The following is a 17,892-nucleotide window of genomic DNA, read 5'->3' as shown; positions in this document are numbered from 1 at the left end:
AGTGTGTGACATGGTACCAACGATCGCCGTGGTCGTTAGTAACATCGCTGATGGCTGATGCGTCGTTATGAAGATCGGCCTGTATGACTGCTTACTAGCGATGCACAAACGATCTTAGCCAGATCGTATCGTTGTCGGAATCGTTGGTGCGTCGCTAAGTGTAACGGTACCCTTATCCTCTCTATTCCCATTGTCCTGTAGCGGGTGGCATATGGGGTAGAAAGGGATTAATGTCACCTTGCTATTGTAAGGTGACATTAAACCTGGTTAATAATGGAGAGGTGTCAATAAGATAATCCTCTCACAGTGTGTCATCGAAGATAAGTCTCTAGTTTTACAGCACTACAGTGTGAGAAAATTGTCACGCTATAGTGCCGCAAAGTGACAGGTGAACTCCGGTGATATTATATTGTACCCAAATTACCAGTCTTTGTTTCATAGAAAACTGTTATAGTGATCATATATGTTAACAATATAATGCATTTTTCAGATCTCAGATTTTGTCATGGACCTTTGTAGCTCCATTTACAACAGAATGAAAGTTAATGAGGTAAGGACAATAGAAGATTTGTTTGTCAGTGTAAGCAGTCATGAAAACAATATAGACACACAACAGGAATTATTTAAGCAGACAAATGGCGGCTTTGGCAAACTGTAATAGAAAGGGAAATAATCTTACCCATTGGAAGGACATGATGTATTCAAGGGAATAAGTGACTGAGGTCTTTACCTAGAGTGTGACTGAGGGAATTAGAGAGGAAAAATGCAACAGAGAACAAGCAAATGAATGAGGACAAGCGAATGAATGATTATCTATTTGCCTGTTTTCATTCTCAAGTCCCAGGGTGGACGGGTGCATTCTGACGCCTGAACCTTTGACACTAAGACAGCCAATATCTAGGCTTCAATGTTAGCTTACTATTACACATGTAAATTAATAATACAAAAAATTAAAATTAATCAGCTCCCCTAACAGAATATAGCACATGTGAACAGGTGTAAGCTTCTATGACAGCATTATATGCAAACCAAAGAATCTAGCAGCGCTCTGTTCACACAGGTAGGATCCAGCACTAATTAAACATAGCCTTGGGCTCACTGGCAGTGTGCTCTGCCAGTTGACTGTGCACTCCTCCCATCAGCCTATGGTTGTTTTTCATTAGTGTTGGATTCTACCTTCCCTTTTTATTTGTAGGCTTTTAGCCCAAGAGAGGCATATTTGATATTTAGTGTGTCATCAAAGGTACTCTTTGTGGTTGTTGGGTACATGAATAGGCTAATTAGTGTACCTTTATTTTATAAGTATACTCTATGTATAGCAATAATAGAGTTTCAATTTAATATAGTCAATGTTTGCATACATCTTAGTGTATACAGTGTGCTGCTGTATTCTTTGGTTTGTGTAGAAATTCATGAAGAAATAGTACTGTAAACAAAAAATATATAAAACATGAAAATTGCAGAAATGGAGGCTGGAATATTTGCTCAATGTGCAATATAACATTATGGATTTCAATGCCGTTTTATTATTGGGTCAGTTTGGGTTTTTACATATTTTTCTGGGACCACTGCTGCTTCACTCTAACATATGATAGAGGTCAACTCATCATAGCACACAGACCTTCACAGATTAAATATTGATCGCTACCCATTTATCTCCATGTCTGTGTTTGAACAAATCCTTTAAAGAGAATGTGACCATGTTTATGCTTCTCAGCAATCTGAGGACAGCATTAAAAGTTGATAGAAACCTTTATTCCAGCAGGGGGTTACTTACTAGGCTCCTAGATTTAGTTTAAAAAAAATTGCTGATGATTCCATCATCACCAACTAACACCACCTGTACTAAACTGTGCATAGGCAGAAAGGCAATTGTGGGAGTGGGGATAGCCATAGCTATTGCATATTGAGGACTATGTAGAAGCAGCTTATCCCTGAGAGGACTAGTAGAGATACAGCAGATAAAATTTTATTTTATCAAAATTAAAACAAAAAGCCCAAGAAGTAACCCAGCATTCGAATCAGGATCTATGCCCCTACTTTATGTTGCTCTCAGATGGTCAGTGTAAACCTGGTGACAGATTCTCTAGAATTCTGAAATAGCCATATAAAAATGTATGGATGAGGGAAGTGTTCCTTTGAATTTTGGATTAGATCTTAAAGTTGTAGCTACCACAATGTCCTGTAGGTACAGTTGTGGCCAAAAGTATTGACACCCCTGCAATTTTGTCAGATAATACTCCGTTTCTTCCTGAAAATGATTGCAAACACAAATTCTTTGGTATTATTATCATCAATTAATTTGTCTTAAATGAAAAAACACAAAAAGAATTGTCCTAAAGCCAAATTGGATATAAATCCACACCGAACATTAAAAAGAGGGTGGACAAAAGTATTGGCACTGTTTGAAAAATCATGTGATGCTTCTCTAATTTGTGTAATTAACAGCACCTGTAACTTACCTGTGGCACCTAACAGGTGTTGGCAATAACTAAATCACACTTGCAGCCAGTTGACATGGATTAAAGTTGACTCAACCTCTGTCCTGTGTCCTTGTGTGTACCACATTGAGCATGGAGAAAAGAAAGAAGACCAAAGAACTGTCTGAGGACTTGAGAAACCAAATTGTGAGGAAGCATGAGCAATCTCAAGGCTACAAGTCCATCTCCAAAGACCTGAATGTTCCTGTGTCTACCGTGCGCAGTGTCATCAAGAAGTTTAAAGCCCATGGCACTGTGGCTAACCTCCCTAGATGTGGACGTAAAAGAAAAATTGACAAGAGATTTCAACACAAGATTGTGCGGATGTTGGATAAAGAACCTCGACTAACATCCAAACAAGTTCAAGCTGCCCTGCAGTCCGAAGGGTACAACAGTGTTAACCCGTACTATCCGTCGGCGTCTGAATGAAAAGGGATTGTATGGTAGGAGACCCAGGAAGACCCCACTTCTTAGCCCGAGACATAAAAAAGCCAGGCTGGAGTTTGCCAAAACGTACCTGAAAAAGCCTAAAACGTTTTGGAAGAATGTTCTCTGGTCAGATGAGACAAAAGTAGAGCTTTTTAGGCAAAGGCATCAACATTGAGTTTCCAGAAGAAAAAAAAGAGGCATTCAAAGAAAAAACCACGGTCCCTACAGTCAAACAGGGCGGAGGTTCCCTGATGTTTTGGGGTTGCTTTGCTGCCTCTGGCACTGGACTGCTTGACCGTGTGCATGGCATTATGGAGTCTGAAGACTACCAACAAATTTTGCAGCATAATGTAGGGCCCAGTGTGAGAAAGCTGGGTCTCCCTCAGAGGTCATGGGTCTTCCAGCAGGACAATGACCCAAAACACACTTCAAAAAGCACTAGAAAATGGTTTGAGAGAAAGCACTGGAGACTTCTAAGGTGGCCAGCAATGAGTCCAGACCTGAATCCCATAGAACACCTGTGGAGAGATCTAAAAATGTCAGTTTGGAGAAGGCACCCTTCTAATATCAGGGACCTGGAGCAGTTTGCCAAAGAAGAATGGTCTAAAATTCCAGCAGAGCATTGTAAGAAACTCATTGATGGTTACCGGAAGCTGTTGGTTGCAGTTATTTTGGCTAAAGGTTGTGCAACCAAGTATTAGGCTGAGGGTGCCAATACTTTTGTCTGGCCCATTTTTGGAGTTTTGTGTGAAATGACCAATGTTTTGCTTTTTGCTTCATTCTCTTTTGTGTTTTTTCATTTAAGACAAATTAAATGAAGATAATAATACCAAAGAATTTGTGTTTGCAATCATTTTCAGGAAGAAACTGAGTATTAGCTGACAAAATTGCAGGGGTGTCAATACTTTTGGCCACAACTGTATGTAATCTACATTTTAATAAATTATATTTTTATTTTTTATTCTAGGAGAACAACCAAGAAATATACAAAAGAGTAAGTATCATAATGTCGCATTATTTACTACTTTATACAGTGGCATGTAAAAGTTTGGGCATCCCTTGGTCAAAATTACTGTTATTGTGAACAGCTAAGCAAGTTGAATGTGAAATGATCTCAAAAAGGCCTAAAGTTAAAGATGACACATTTCCTTGGTATTTTAGGCATAAAAATAAATATATATATATATACTGTATATATATATATATATACAGTGGGGCAAAAAAGTATTTAGTCAGTCAGCAATAGTGCAAGTTCCACCACTTAAAAAGATGAGAGGCGTCTGTAATTTACATCATAGGTAGACCTCAACTATGGGAGACAAACTGAGAAAAAAAAATCCAGAAAATCACATTGTCTGTTTTTTTTCATTTTATTTGCATATTATGGTGGAAAATAAGTATTTGGTCAGAAACAAAATTTCATCTCAATACTTTGTGATATATCCTTTGTTGGCAATGACAGAGGTCAAACGTTTTCTGTAAGTCTTCACAAGGTTGCCACACACTGTTGTTGGTATGTTGGCCCATTCCTCCATGCAGATCTCCTCTAGAGCAGTGATGTTTTTGGCTTTTTGCTTGGCAACACGGACTTTCAACTCCCTCCAAAGGTTTTCTATAGGGTTGAGATCTGGAGACTGGCTAGGCCACTCCAGGACCTTGAAATGCTTCTTACGAAGCCACTCCTTCGTTGCCCTGGTGGTGTGCTTTGGATCATTGTCATGTTGAAAGACCCAGCCACGTTTCATCTTCAATGCCCTTGCTGATGGAAGGAGGTTTGCACTCAAAATCTCACGATACATGGCCCCATTCATTCTTTCATGTACCCGGATCAGTCATCCTGGCCCCTTTGCAGAGAAACAGCCCCAAAGCATGATGTTTCCACCACCATGCTTTACAGTAGGTATGGTGTTTGATGGATGCAACTCAGTATTCTTTTTCCTCCAAACACGACAAGTTGTGTTTCTACCAAACAGTTCCAGTTTGGTTTCATCAGACCATAGGACATTCTCCCAAAACTCCTCTGGATCATCCAAATGCTCTCTAGCAAACTTCAGACGGGCCCGGACATGTACAGGCTTAAGCAGTGGGACACGTCTGGCACTGCAGGATCTGAGTCCATGGTGGCGTAGTGTGTTACTTATGGTAGGCCTTGTTACATTGGTCCCAGCTCTCTGCAGTTCATTCACCAGGTCCCCCCGGGTGGTTCTGGGATTTTTGCTCACCGTTCTTGTGATCATTCTGACCCCATGGGGTGGGATTTTGCGTGGAGCACCAGATCGAGGGAGATTATCAGTGGTCTTGTATGTCTTCCATTTTCTAATTATTGCTCCCACAGTTGATTTCTTCACTCCAAGCTGGTTGGCTATTACAGATTCAGTCTTCCCAGCCTGGTGCAGGGCTACATTTTGTTTCTGGTGTCCTTTGACAGCTCTTTGGTCTTCACCATAGTGGAGTTTGGAGTCAGACTGTTTGAGGGTGTGCACAGGTGTCTTTTTATACTGATAACAAGTTTAAAAAGGTGCCATTACTACAGGTAATGAGTGGAGGAAAGAGGAGACTCTTAAAGAAGAAGTTACAGGTCTGTGAGAGCCAGAAATCTTGATTGCTTGTTTCTGACCAAATACTTATTTTCCACCATAATATGCAAATAAAATGAAAAAAATAAAATACTATCAATACTTGGGTAATCGTTTAGTTAATTTGTGTTGCAAATCTGTAGCGTTGAATGTATGATGTGAAATGTTTTTATGTGCAATATAATCATTATAATTTGTCATAACTAACCACAGTTGGTTACTATGCCCAGGCAACACCGGGCTCTTCAGCTGGTATATATATATATATATATATATATATATATATATATATATATACACAATGGCTACGGAAAGTATTCAGACCCCTTTAAATTTTTCACTCTTTGTTTCATTGCAATCATTTGGTAAATTCAAAAAAGTTCATTTTTTTCTCATTAATGTACACTCTGCACACCATCTCGACTGAAAAAAAACAGAAATGTAGAAAACATTTTTGCAAATGTACTAAAAAAGAAAAACTGAGATATCGCATGGTCATAAGTATTCAGATCCTTTGCTCAGACACTCTCATATTTAAGTCACATGCTGTCCGATTCCTTATGATCCTCCTTGAGATGGTTCTACTCCTTCATTGGAGTCCAGCTGTATTTAACTAAACTGTTAGGACTTGATTTGTAAAGACACACAGCTATCTATATAAGACCTCACAGCTCACAGTGCCTGTCAGACCAAATGAGAATCATGAGGTCAAAGGAACTGGCCAAGGACCTCAGAGACAGAATTGTGGCAAGGCACAGATCTGGCCAAGGTTGCAAAAGAATGTCTGGGCTGATACGGAATCTTGGGCGTCCTGCATGGTTAGTACCTATTGGCACTCCCTTTTGCAAGTATCACAGCTTGTAAATGCTTTTTGTAGGCAGCCAAGAGTCTTTTAATTTTTGTTTGAGTGATTTTCATTCATTGTAATTATTCCTTGTAAAATTCATCCAGTTCTGTGAGATTCCTGGGTCGTCTTGTATGCACTGCTATTTTAAGGTCTTAGACAGATTTTCAATTATGTTCAGATCAAGGAACAGTGAGGGCCATTGTAAAACTTTCAGCTTGCACCTTTTGAGGTAGTCTATTATGGATTTTGACTTATGTTTAGGATCATTATCCATTTGTAGAAGTCATTCCCTTTTCAACTTCAGTTTTTTTACAGATAGTGTTATGTTTGCATCAAGATTTTATTGAAATTTCATTGAATCCATACTTCCCTCTACCCATGAAATGTTCCGTGTGCCATTGACTGCAACACATCCTCAAAGCAAGATTGATCCACCCTCATGCTTAATGGTTGGTGAGATATTCATAGAATCATATTCTTTTCCTAAAATTCTGTGCACACATACCTTTTATCATTGTGGCCAAATAGTTCTATTTTAACCTCAGCAGGACTTATTTAAAAAATGCATCAGGCTTGTTTAGATGTTCTTTTACATACTTCTGAAACAGAATTTTATGATGAGGAGGCAGGAGAGGTTTTCTTCTGATGACTTTTCCATTAAGGCCATATTTGTGCAGGTGTCTCTGAACAGTAGAACAATATACCACAACTCCAGAGTATGCTAAAACTTTCTGAAGGTCTTTTGCAGTCAAGTGGGGGTTCTGATTTGCTTCTTCAGCAATCCTACGAGCAGCTCTCTGTGAAATTTACTTGGTCTTCTAGACCTTATCTTGACCTTCACTGTTCCTGTTAATTGTCATTTCTTAATTACATTTTGAACTGTGGAAAGGGCAGCTTGAAAACACTTTGCTATCATCTTATAGCATTCTCCTGCTTTGTGAGTCTCCACCATTTTCATTTTCAGAGTGCTAGGCAACTGCTTAGGAGAACCCATGGCTGCTGGTTTTTGGCACAAGGTTAGAGGAGGCTGGATTTTTATAAAGCTGGGAAATTTGCATCACCTGGCCTTTCCTATTGATGATAGTGAACAAGTTAAAACCTTAACAGGATATTTTAAGGTCTGAAACCTTGGTCAAGTTATCTGAGCACACAAAACTCCAAGCATGCCCAATCTTTTGTATCGGCCCATTTACCTTTTTGTAATTTTTAAACTGTAAAAGATTACAATATATATATATTTGCCCAAAAATACAAAGGAAATGGGTAATCTTTAATGTTAGGACGTTTAGAGATCATTTCATCTTCAACTTGCATAATTGTTCAACATAACAGTAATTTTGACCAGGGGTGACCAAACTTTTACATATGAATAAATTGTGAAGAGACAAAGCGCAATAGGGTCTTATCCAATGACAATGGAGTGTCATAAAAAGTGAGATACACTCACCTTGCCAAGTTGCTTAGTGGCAACACATGAACAATATGTGACTGCTGCTGCACAGATACCAGTCATGAGGACGATCACTGGTACAATGGAAAACAAAGGGCGGTATCACTTATGCGCTGCTGAGATGAAAAATCCATAAAATCAAGTCATTTAGCGGAACAGATTACAAGTCAATGCGTTTCGGGTCACACAGGGCCCCTTCATCAGGACTAACCTCTTCTAGGTTAGTCCTGATGAAGGGGTTCTGCATGATGCCAAAATGCGTTGACTTGTAACTTGTTCCAATAAATGATTTGATTTTAATGATTTTTCATCTCAGCAGCGCATAAGTGATGCCGCCCTTCGCTTTCCAAATTTTTACATGCCACAGTATTTATAATTCTCTTCTTACAATGTCCCTTTTTATAGTTTCTGTTTCACTACTCCAGAGCTCAAGATCCTGCCCTCAAAACTGGGGTAAGTACATACAACTTTATGCATGTAAAATGTGCAATGGCATCATTGCCCCTCATCAGAACAGAGCACGGTACTGACAGAGGTCTTAAGGTATGTGCCCATGATCATGAAGAGCAGCGTTTTGGACGCAGCTTACCTGCGCTGCTTCCAAAAGGCTGCGTTCTACAGGGTGGACCATTTATATGGATACACCTAAATAAAATGGGAATGGTTGGTGACCCAAATTGGTGCGCTGAATTTGCAGAATGGACAAAACAAAAATTGGAACAGGACCCTCAGTTTATACAGAACATTATGTTCAGTGATGAGGCAAACTTTTTTGGGTTGGCCATTTATATGGATACACCTAAATAAAATGGGAATGGTGACAGCTTACTTGTGTAGGGTGTCTTGCATTGAAATCTGCTGCAATGACCCTGGTACTGCGTTCACCAGACATCAACACAATTTATCCACTCCTCGTGTGTTAACCTCTGCAACATGTCAATGGCTGTAAGCAAAGATAAACTTGTAAACAACTCATGAAAGAGTAAAGTTACATTAAAACCAAGAACACCATTGTTTTTCGTGTGAAATTCTGAATAAGTTTGATGTGTGACATGACCCGCTTCCTAAAAAAAATAAAGTTGGATCCAAAATGGCCGACTTGAAATAGCCGCCATGGGCACCACCCATCTTGAAAAGTTTTCCCCCTCACATATACTAATGTGCCACAAACAGGAAAGTGATATCACCAACTATTCCCATTTTATTTCGGTGTATCCATATAAATGGCCCATCCTGTATATACACTGATAATATACGGCACCGGGACGAAAGAGAAAGGCAAAGGTAATATAACGTATTCCCTACACAGGCACAAGTTGAGCTTCAAAAGAGATCATGATTTGCATTACATACTATAAGCAATCACAGGTTCAAGTACCCTAGGGGACTGTAAAAATGTTTTAATTAAAAAAATTATATATAATAGTTTAAATCACCCTTTTCCCAGTTTTAACCCCTTCCTTACATATGATGCACTATCCCGTCCATGTGCCCAAGGCCTTAATGCTCATTGACGGGATAGTACATAATCGCGATCAGCTGCGCTTACGGGTGGAGTGCAGCTGATCGCAGACGGGTGTCAGCTGATTATCACAGCTGACACCCAGCACTATGTGCCAGGAGTGGTCACGGACCGCTCCCAGCACATTAACCCCCGACACACTGTGATCAAACATGATCACAGTGTACCGGGGCATAGGGAAGAATCGTGCAGTGAGGGGGCTGCCTGCGTGCTTCCCTGAGACCCTCGGAACAATGGGATGTGCTCGCGTTGTTCCGAGGGCCTCCTCCCTGCAGGCCCCCAGATCCAATATGGCCACGGGGGCCTTCGGGGTCCTGCAGGGAGGTGGCTTCTCAGTGCCTGCTGAGAGCAGGCGCTGAGAAGTCGGCTTGACTGCCTGTCAGATCGCTGATCTGACACAGTGCAGTGTAAAGTGTCAGATCCGTGATCTGACACTATATAGTAATGTTCCCCCTGGGACAATGTAATAAAGTTAAAAAAAAGTGCAAAAATCATTTTTACAAAAATTCCTAAATAAATAAATCCCAAATAAATTCTTTTTTTTTATAAATAAAAAAATAAAAGTACACATATTTAGTATTGCCACGTCCATAGCGACCCACCCTATAAAACTGTCCCACTAGTTAACCCCTTTAGTGAACCCCTTAAAAAAACAAGGCAAAAAACAATGCTTTATCATCATACAGCTGAAGAAAAAGTGCAATAACACACGAATAAAAAGACGGATATAAATAAACATGGTACCGCTGAAAACCTCTTCTTGTCCCACAAAAAACAATCCACCATACAGCGTCATCAGCAAAAAAAAGTTATAGCTCGCAGAATAAAGCGATGCAAAAATAAATATTTTTTTATATAAAATTGTTTTTATTGTATAAAAGCGCCAAAACACAAAAAATGATATAAATTGGGTATCACTGTAATTGTACTGCCCCGAAGAATAAAACCGCTTTATCAATTTTACCACACGCGGAATGGTGTAAAGGCCCCCAAATATATTCATGAATTGCTGGTTTTTGTTCATTCTGCGTCCCAAAAATCGGAATAAAAAGCGACTTAAAAATGTAATGTGCCCGAAAATGGTGCCAATAAAAATGTCAACTCGTCCCGCAAAAAATAAGACCTCACATGACTCTGTGAGTCAAAATATGGAAAAATTATAGCTCTCAAAATGTGGTGATGCAAAAACTATTTTTGCAAAAAAAAAGCATCTTTTAGCATGTGACAGCTGCCAAGCATAAAAACCCACTATAAATAGTAAATCAAACCCTCCTTTATCACCCCCTTAGTTAGGGAAAAATAATCAAATTAATAAATATATATATTTATTTCCATTTTCCCATTAGGGTTAGAGCTAGGGTTAGAGTTAAGTCTAGGACTAGGAATAGGGTTGGGATTAGGGGTAGGGGTGTGTTGGGGTTAGAGTTGGAGTTAGAATTGGGGGGTTTCCACTGTTCAGGCACATCAGGGGCTCTCCAAACGCAACATGGGGTCTGATCTCAATTCCAGCCAATTCTGTGTTGAAAAAGTCATATGGTGCTCTGCCATGCGCCCAAACAATGGTTTTCCCCCACATATGGGGTATCAGTCTACTCAGGACAAATTGCACACCAACTTTTGGGGTCCAATTTCTCCTGTTACCCTTGGGAAAATAAAAAATTGGGGGCAAAATGAGAATTTTTGTGGAAAAAAATATGATTTCTTTATTTTTATGGCTCTACGTTATAAACTTCTGTGAAGCACTTGGGGGTTCAAAGTGCTCACCACACCAAAATGGGGTCACTTGTAGGGGGTTTCCGCAGTTTAGGCACATCAGGGGCTCCCCAAACGTGACAGGACACCCGCAGACCATTCCATCAATGTCTGCATTCCAAAATGTCACTACTTCCCTTCCGAGCCCCGATGTGTGCACATACAGTAGTTTTCTCCCACATATGGGGTATCAGCATACTTAGGACAAATTGGACTACAACTTTTGGGGTCCAATTTCTCCTGTTATCCTTGGGAAAATAAAAAAAATTGGGGAATAAAAGTTCTTGCTTGTGGAAAAATATGATTTTTTTATTTTCATGCCCGAGCGCTATAAAGTTCTGTGAAGCAATTGGGGGTGCAATGTGCTCACCACACATATAGATAAGTTCCTTGGGGTGTCTAGTTTCCAAAATGGGGTCACATGTGGAGGGTTTCCACTGTGTAGGCACATCAGGGGCTCTCCAAACACGACATGGTGTCCGATTTCAATTCCAACCAATTTTACATTGAAAAAGTCAAACGGCGCTCCTTCCCTTTCGAGCTCTGCCATGCGCCAAACAGTGGTTTACCCCCACATATGGGGTATCAGAGTACTTAGGACAAATTGCACAATAACTTTTAAGGTCCTTTTTCACTTGGGAAAATAAAAATTTTGGGTAAAAAGATCATTTTTATGGAAAAAATATGACTTTTTAATTTTTTGGCTGTACGTTATGAACTTATGTGAAGCGCTTGGGGGTTCAAAGCTCTCACCACACATCTAGATAAGTTCCTTGTGGGGTATAGATTCCAAAATGGGGTCACTTGTGGGGGGTTTCCACTATTTAGGCACATTGGGGGCTCTCCAAACGTGACATGGCATCCAATCTCAATTCCAGCCAATTTTGCATTGAAGAAGTCATACGGCGCTCCTTCCCTTCCATGCGCCGAAACAGTGGTTCCCCCCCCATATCAGGTATCAGCGTACTCAGGACAAATTGCACAATAACATTTGCGTCCAATTTCTCCTGTAACCTTGGTAAAATAATAAAAATTGGACCTGAAGTAATTTTTTTGTGAAAAAAGTTAAATGTTCATTTTTTTAAACATTCAAAAAAATCCTGTGAAGAACCTGAAGGGTTAATAGACTTCTTGAATATGGTTTTGAGCACCTTGAGGGGTGAAGTTTTTAGATTGGTGTCACTTTTGGGCATTTTCTATCATATAGACCCCTCAAAGTGACTTCAAATGTGATGTGGGCCCTAAAAAATAAATGGCGTTGAAAAAATGAGAAATCGCTGGTCAACTTTTAACCCTTATAACTTCCTAACAAAAAAAATTTTGGTCCCAAAATTGTGCTGATGTAAAGTAAACATGTGGGAAATGTTACTTGTTTACTTTACATCAGCACAATTTTGGGACCAAAATGTGGGAAATGTTACTTATTAAGTATTTTGTGTGCCATATCTCTGTGATTTAAGGGCATGAAAATTCAAAGTTGGAAAATTGCGAAATTTTCAAAATTTTCGCCAAATTTCCATTTTTTTCCCAAATAAACGCAAGTTATATCAATGAAATTTTACCAGTAACATGAAGTACAATATGTCACGAGAAAACAATACTAAATAATAAACATGACTGGTATTAAACCTCTGGCACCTCAACATATAAAATTATTTAAAATATACATTAAATGCCAGACAAAAAAGTCAAAAAGCCAGCACTTTGCCTTCCCCCAAAAATTGGAAACAAAAGCAATCACTATGTTCTATGTACCCCAAAATGGTATTGCTAAAAATGTCATCTCGGTACACAAAAAATAAGCCTTCACACAGCACTCAGTTACTGGTCTCAGAAAATTACAACACAAGCAACATTTTTTTTCAAATTTCTGGATTATTTTTCAGTTAAAATATAAAAAAATGACACAAGTTTGGTTATGCTGTAATCTGACCTGCAAACTGATGTTGTCAGGTAATTTTTACTGCACATAAAATGTCATGAATACAAAACCTGAAAAACAATGATGAAATTGCAATTTTTTACAATTTCACCCCACCTGGATTTCTTTCCCCGCTTTTTGGCACCTGATCTGGTAAAATGAATGGTGTCATTGAAACCTATGAATTATCCTACAAAAAAGAAGCCCTAAGGCTGTGTGCACACGCTGCGGATTTATCCGCGCGGATTTTGCAAATCCGCAGATAAATCCGCAGGTCAAAAGACCTGCGGTTTATCTGCAGATAAGCCTGTGGTTTTGCCCTGCGGTTTATCATCTCCACAATGGAGGAAATGGCAAAACGCTGCGGAATCCGCAGAAAGAATTGACATGCAATTCTTTCTGCGGATTTGAAACCGCAGCAAAATCTGCGCACAAAATTCCGCAGCGTCTGCACAGCGGTTTTTTATTTCCATAGGTTAGAATGTTACTGTACACCGCAGCAAAAACTGCTGCAGATCCGCAGCGGCCGAATCCGCTGCGGATCCGCAGCAGAATCCGCAGCGTGTGCACACAGCCTTATTCAGCTATATCGATAGAGGAAAAAAAAAGTTTAGTCCTTGGAAATAGGGGAAGAATAAACAAAATAAAAAATTGAAGGGTTGATAGCTTTAATAGGTGCCTTTGTGAAGAAGAGCCGATTTGCATACCCTTTTCCGAGGAAGTCTTGCCTGGCCTACAAATGTCACTACACTAGATTGCATTCTCGGCAAGGTGCAACTGACACCCTTTTATGGTTACTTCTCCAGGAATCTCATATAACCACAGAAGAATTTACAAAAAAGGTAAGTGTTTTTTCTTCTAAAAGTTACATATTGATAACACAAAGTGACTGTAGTTTATGATCCAGACACCTTTTTAGTAGATAAAGGTATTCAAATAACGGGATAACGAGACTAAGTCAGCACAGAATGTCTATTCAAACCAAGTACAGGCGCTCGGAGAATCATGGCGTGATCAAATATGTAAGGCTGGTTTCAAATTAGCGTTTTTTGCACAGCACATCGTGCGCATCCAAGCGCATGCGCCATGCGTACCTATGTTTAACATGGGGGGCGCATGGTCTTGCATTTGCATGTGTTCGTATGTGTTTTCGTTCACATGCGGGTTTTTTTGAAGGTGTGCGCCTAGGCGCGCCAGACACAGCCTGTTGCATTTTTGGGTCCACCGAAAGGTGTCAAAAACAGAATGCGACAAAATAACGCATTACAGTTTATGGGAACGCAGGCGTGCGCATGGACATGCATTCGTCTGCGTTTTCGTGCGCATGCGTTTTTGGTGTAAAAATGTGTAGACACTGGTTTTAACCCCTAGAGAACGAATGTGTATAAAACCGCAAACGCATGCAAAAACGCATGATGCAGTTTTTGCATGCGTTTCTATTGCGCATGATGCGCTGCGTAAAAAAACGCTAATGTGAAAGTAACCTAAGTGCACCTTCCTACCTTCTTGTTCTCACTTTATCTCACCCTTTCCCGAATTGAGTGACAGCTCTGATGGAGATAGATGGAAAACAAGCAGGTGTGAAGGTGCATTTAATTTTCCTCGCCATGATGAATCAAGTGTCTGTACTTGGTTTGAACATTCATTCTGTGCTAACAGCATCCCTGTAACCCTTTAACAGCAGCCAATATGCATTAAAACGTTAAGGGGCCGTATTCTCTCATTGCCATTTTAAAATGGCGATCAGGAATAAGGTTATAGCGCCCCCCAGAGTTGGAAAATTTCCAGGGTTTTAGCTCCCTGGGGTAGCTGATGCCCTAGAGAACATGATTAGTGCCATTTTTTCTGGTCCCCAATCACATGATTGCCGCTATTCAATGACTAACGGCGATCGCGCAAAAAAAAGTGTAAGCTATTAAAAACATTTCTCTCTCTTCTGACTTGATATATATGTCAGAGGAGAGAGAAATGAGGTTCCCAAGCCCCCCTTCCCAGTACCTCCGCCATCCCCTGGTCCCTACAGCTCTGTCCCCTAGCTCTCACTCTAATAGACCCTATCACAGTGATCAAAAGCCAATAATTAGTATGTCACCCCCTGTGTCAACCCCTTAGTTTGATTACATTATTTTATAATATTTATATTTATTTCTTTCAATCTTTGCCGTTAGGGTTGGGCTTACGGTTAGGGTTGAAAGTAAGTTTCCAAAATGGGGTCACTTGTCGGGGGTTTCCACTTTTTAGGCACATGGAATCCACTATTGATTACAGCTCTTTTGTGTTCAATAAGTCAAACTGTGTGCTCCTTCCCTTCTGAGCCCTGTAATGCGCTCAAAGAGTAGTTTTACCCCACATATGGCGTATTGACGTACTCAGGATAAATTGCACAACAAATTTTGCTGTCTTTTTTTCTCCTGCTATCCCTGTGAAAGTAAAAAATTTGGGATCAACTTTGAACCCTTCTAACTACCTAACAAAAAAATATGTTTCAAAAATTGTTTTGATATGAAGTAGACATGTGGGAAAAGTTATTTATTAACTATTTTTTGTGGTATAACTATCTGATTTAAGGGCATAAAAATTTACAGTTTTAAAATTGCGAAATTTTCAAATTTTTCTAAAATTTTTGATATTTTCATAGATATAGGCAAATTATATAGACCAAAACTTATCACTAACATGAAGTACAACATGTCTTGAAAAAACTATTTCAATATCACTGGGATCCGTTGAAGCGTTCCACATAGTGACACTGGTCATATTTAAAAAATTTGGCCTGGCCATTAAGGTCAAAATTAGCTCCGTCACTAAGGGGTTAAAACTGTGGACACTGTAAATTAATCGGAAAAATGTTGGTATATGATAACTGTTTGGATTATGATCTTAGATCATTAATAGAACTAAAACATGGGTAATATAATAAACAATTCTGAGAAGAGGAAATGTAAGGTGGGACAGCACTGTGGAGAGCTTTGTGGATGAGCGTGATAAGCTTATATTGTATTCTAAAGCAGAAACTAGTGTGTTATGGCTCACCTATTTGGATTCTCTAACGCAGTGTTCCCCAACTCCAATCCTCAAGAACCACTAACAGATCATGTTTTCATAATTTCCTTAGTGTTTAGGAGAGGGTCAGCTCTATGTTTTTTCCTTCTGGAGGATGAGAACAAAGTCCAACCAGAACAAGAATAGTGAACAACGGGCTTAACGAGGATTAAATCTGTAGGTGGTTTGAACATATTCCAGGTTCTTATGATCAGTATAAATAGGAGCTAGAAACTTGCATGCATCAAGAATATGTCGTTATTCCTACAAGGCTAATTTAATGGAATGAAGTGTTTGGTCTCCAATGAAATTATTTCACTCTCTGTGATAATTTCTTGGAAGGGAAACTTCATGGAAAATTTCTAGATTTTTGAGAAGTTTGGGAGAATGACTCCTACAAATTTGGTTGAGGTACACATTTCAAGAAAGAATGACTTATTGGTGTCTGGTCTGGATTGTGCAGAACGGGAGTGGAGGAGAAACAATGCTTGATTAGACTGAAGACTTGCATTGCAGAATATGGCAGGACCCGTAAGTTTGCACTCTTTCTGAAAAATATTCAGAATTGAGAGTCCTCAGTGGTTGATACCTTTTAATGGCTAAGGCCGGGGTCACACTGGCGATTAAATCGGACGAATGCAATGCGATAAAAAATCGCATTGCATTCGTCCCAATGTTATTCTATGGGGCAGCTCCCATCATGCGATTTTTGATCGGATCCGATCCTCGGACCGAGACAATCGCAGCATGCTAAGATTGTCACCGATTTTCGGATCGGATTCGACAATACAAGTCTATGGGGGCGAGAAAAAATGGGACTAAAAACGGACTAGATGTGTGACTTGCGATAAAATCGCACCCGGTGTCCTTTAGCAAAAGCCGGCAATTCTTCCAATACAGTAAAACCACAGAGACTGGTTAAATAAAGAATGAATAGATCTAGACACATATATATATATATATATATATATATATATATATTTTATACATTTCATAGGGACACATTTATACATATATTTCGAATTCATTGAGTTCATCATAGCAGAATAGCCGCAGAAACATTTGCCGGCTTTTGTATAATTATTCTCCTGCCCGACATGAAATGACACATGGTTTACATATAGTTAACCATTTCATTTCATGTTTTTTTTGTTATGTCTATCACAATTAATTAGATGAGGGTTTGTGGGTAAAATTTTGGACTTGTAGGGGTTAATTTAAGGGGTTAATTCGTTGTATGAAATTAAGGGGACTCCTTGCAGCCTCAGTGACATCAGCAGGAGTCCCTGCAATTTCATACAACGTATTAACCCCTTAAATTAACCCCTACAAGTCCAAAATTTTACCCACAAACCCTCATCTAATTCATTGTGATAGACATAACAAAAAAACAAGAAATGAAATGGTTAACTATATGTAAACCATGTGTCATTTCATGTCGGGCAGGAGAATAATTATACAAAAGCCGGCAAATATTTCTGCGGCTATTCTGCTATGATGAACTGTATGAATTTGTAATATATATATATTAATGTGTCTCTATGACATGTATAAAATATATATATATATATGTCTAGATCTATTCATTCTTTGTGTGGGGAAACCTGTCATTGGGCTCCATTATATGTCCATTTAGCTACCCTGCGAGAAAATCTCTCCAGACGGATGTCAAACGGATCCTTACATGCGATTAAAATCGCATAAATTACGAAAAATCGCATCAAAAACGGATCAATGCTTAAGATACCTTTGTGCTATTTCGGACCATTCAAATGGGACCGTTTTTTAATGGTTGTGTGTGACTCCAGCCTAACTGAAAAGATGGTAACACATTGAAAGCTTTCGAAACTACTCAGGTCTCTTCATCAGGCAT

The 17,892-nt window shown here is 39.3% G+C and overlaps 1 protein-coding gene across 5 annotated transcripts in view; it reads left to right on the top strand.

The window, feature by feature from the left end:
* NMS (neuromedin S) overlaps positions 1–17,892 on the top strand; it is a 51,050-nt gene that overhangs the window by 17,002 nt on the left and 16,156 nt on the right. For 4 of the 5 annotated variants that reach the window (XR_012234968.1, XM_073590468.1, XM_073590466.1 and 1 more), the window contains exons 4-7: positions 491–550; positions 3,877–3,903; positions 8,188–8,235; positions 13,784–13,819. Coding sequence is in view for 4 of the 5 variants with exons in the window: in XM_073590468.1 (XP_073446569.1) it covers positions 491–550; positions 3,877–3,903; positions 8,188–8,235; positions 13,784–13,819 (171 nt within the window). In the remaining variant the exon portion in view is untranslated. The remainder of the gene's footprint in view (positions 1–490; positions 551–3,876; positions 3,904–8,187; positions 8,236–13,783; positions 13,820–17,892) is intronic. The other variant, XM_073590467.1, reaches the window with a different exon arrangement.

Source organism: Dendrobates tinctorius, unplaced genomic scaffold (assembly GCF_039654945.1).
Source record: "Dendrobates tinctorius isolate UK_male_01 unplaced genomic scaffold, ASM3965494v1 ptg000117l, whole genome shotgun sequence".
In the NCBI taxonomy this organism is placed as follows: Eukaryota; Metazoa; Chordata; class Amphibia; order Anura; family Dendrobatidae; genus Dendrobates; species Dendrobates tinctorius.
This window is presented reverse-complemented; position numbering and strand designations above follow the sequence as displayed.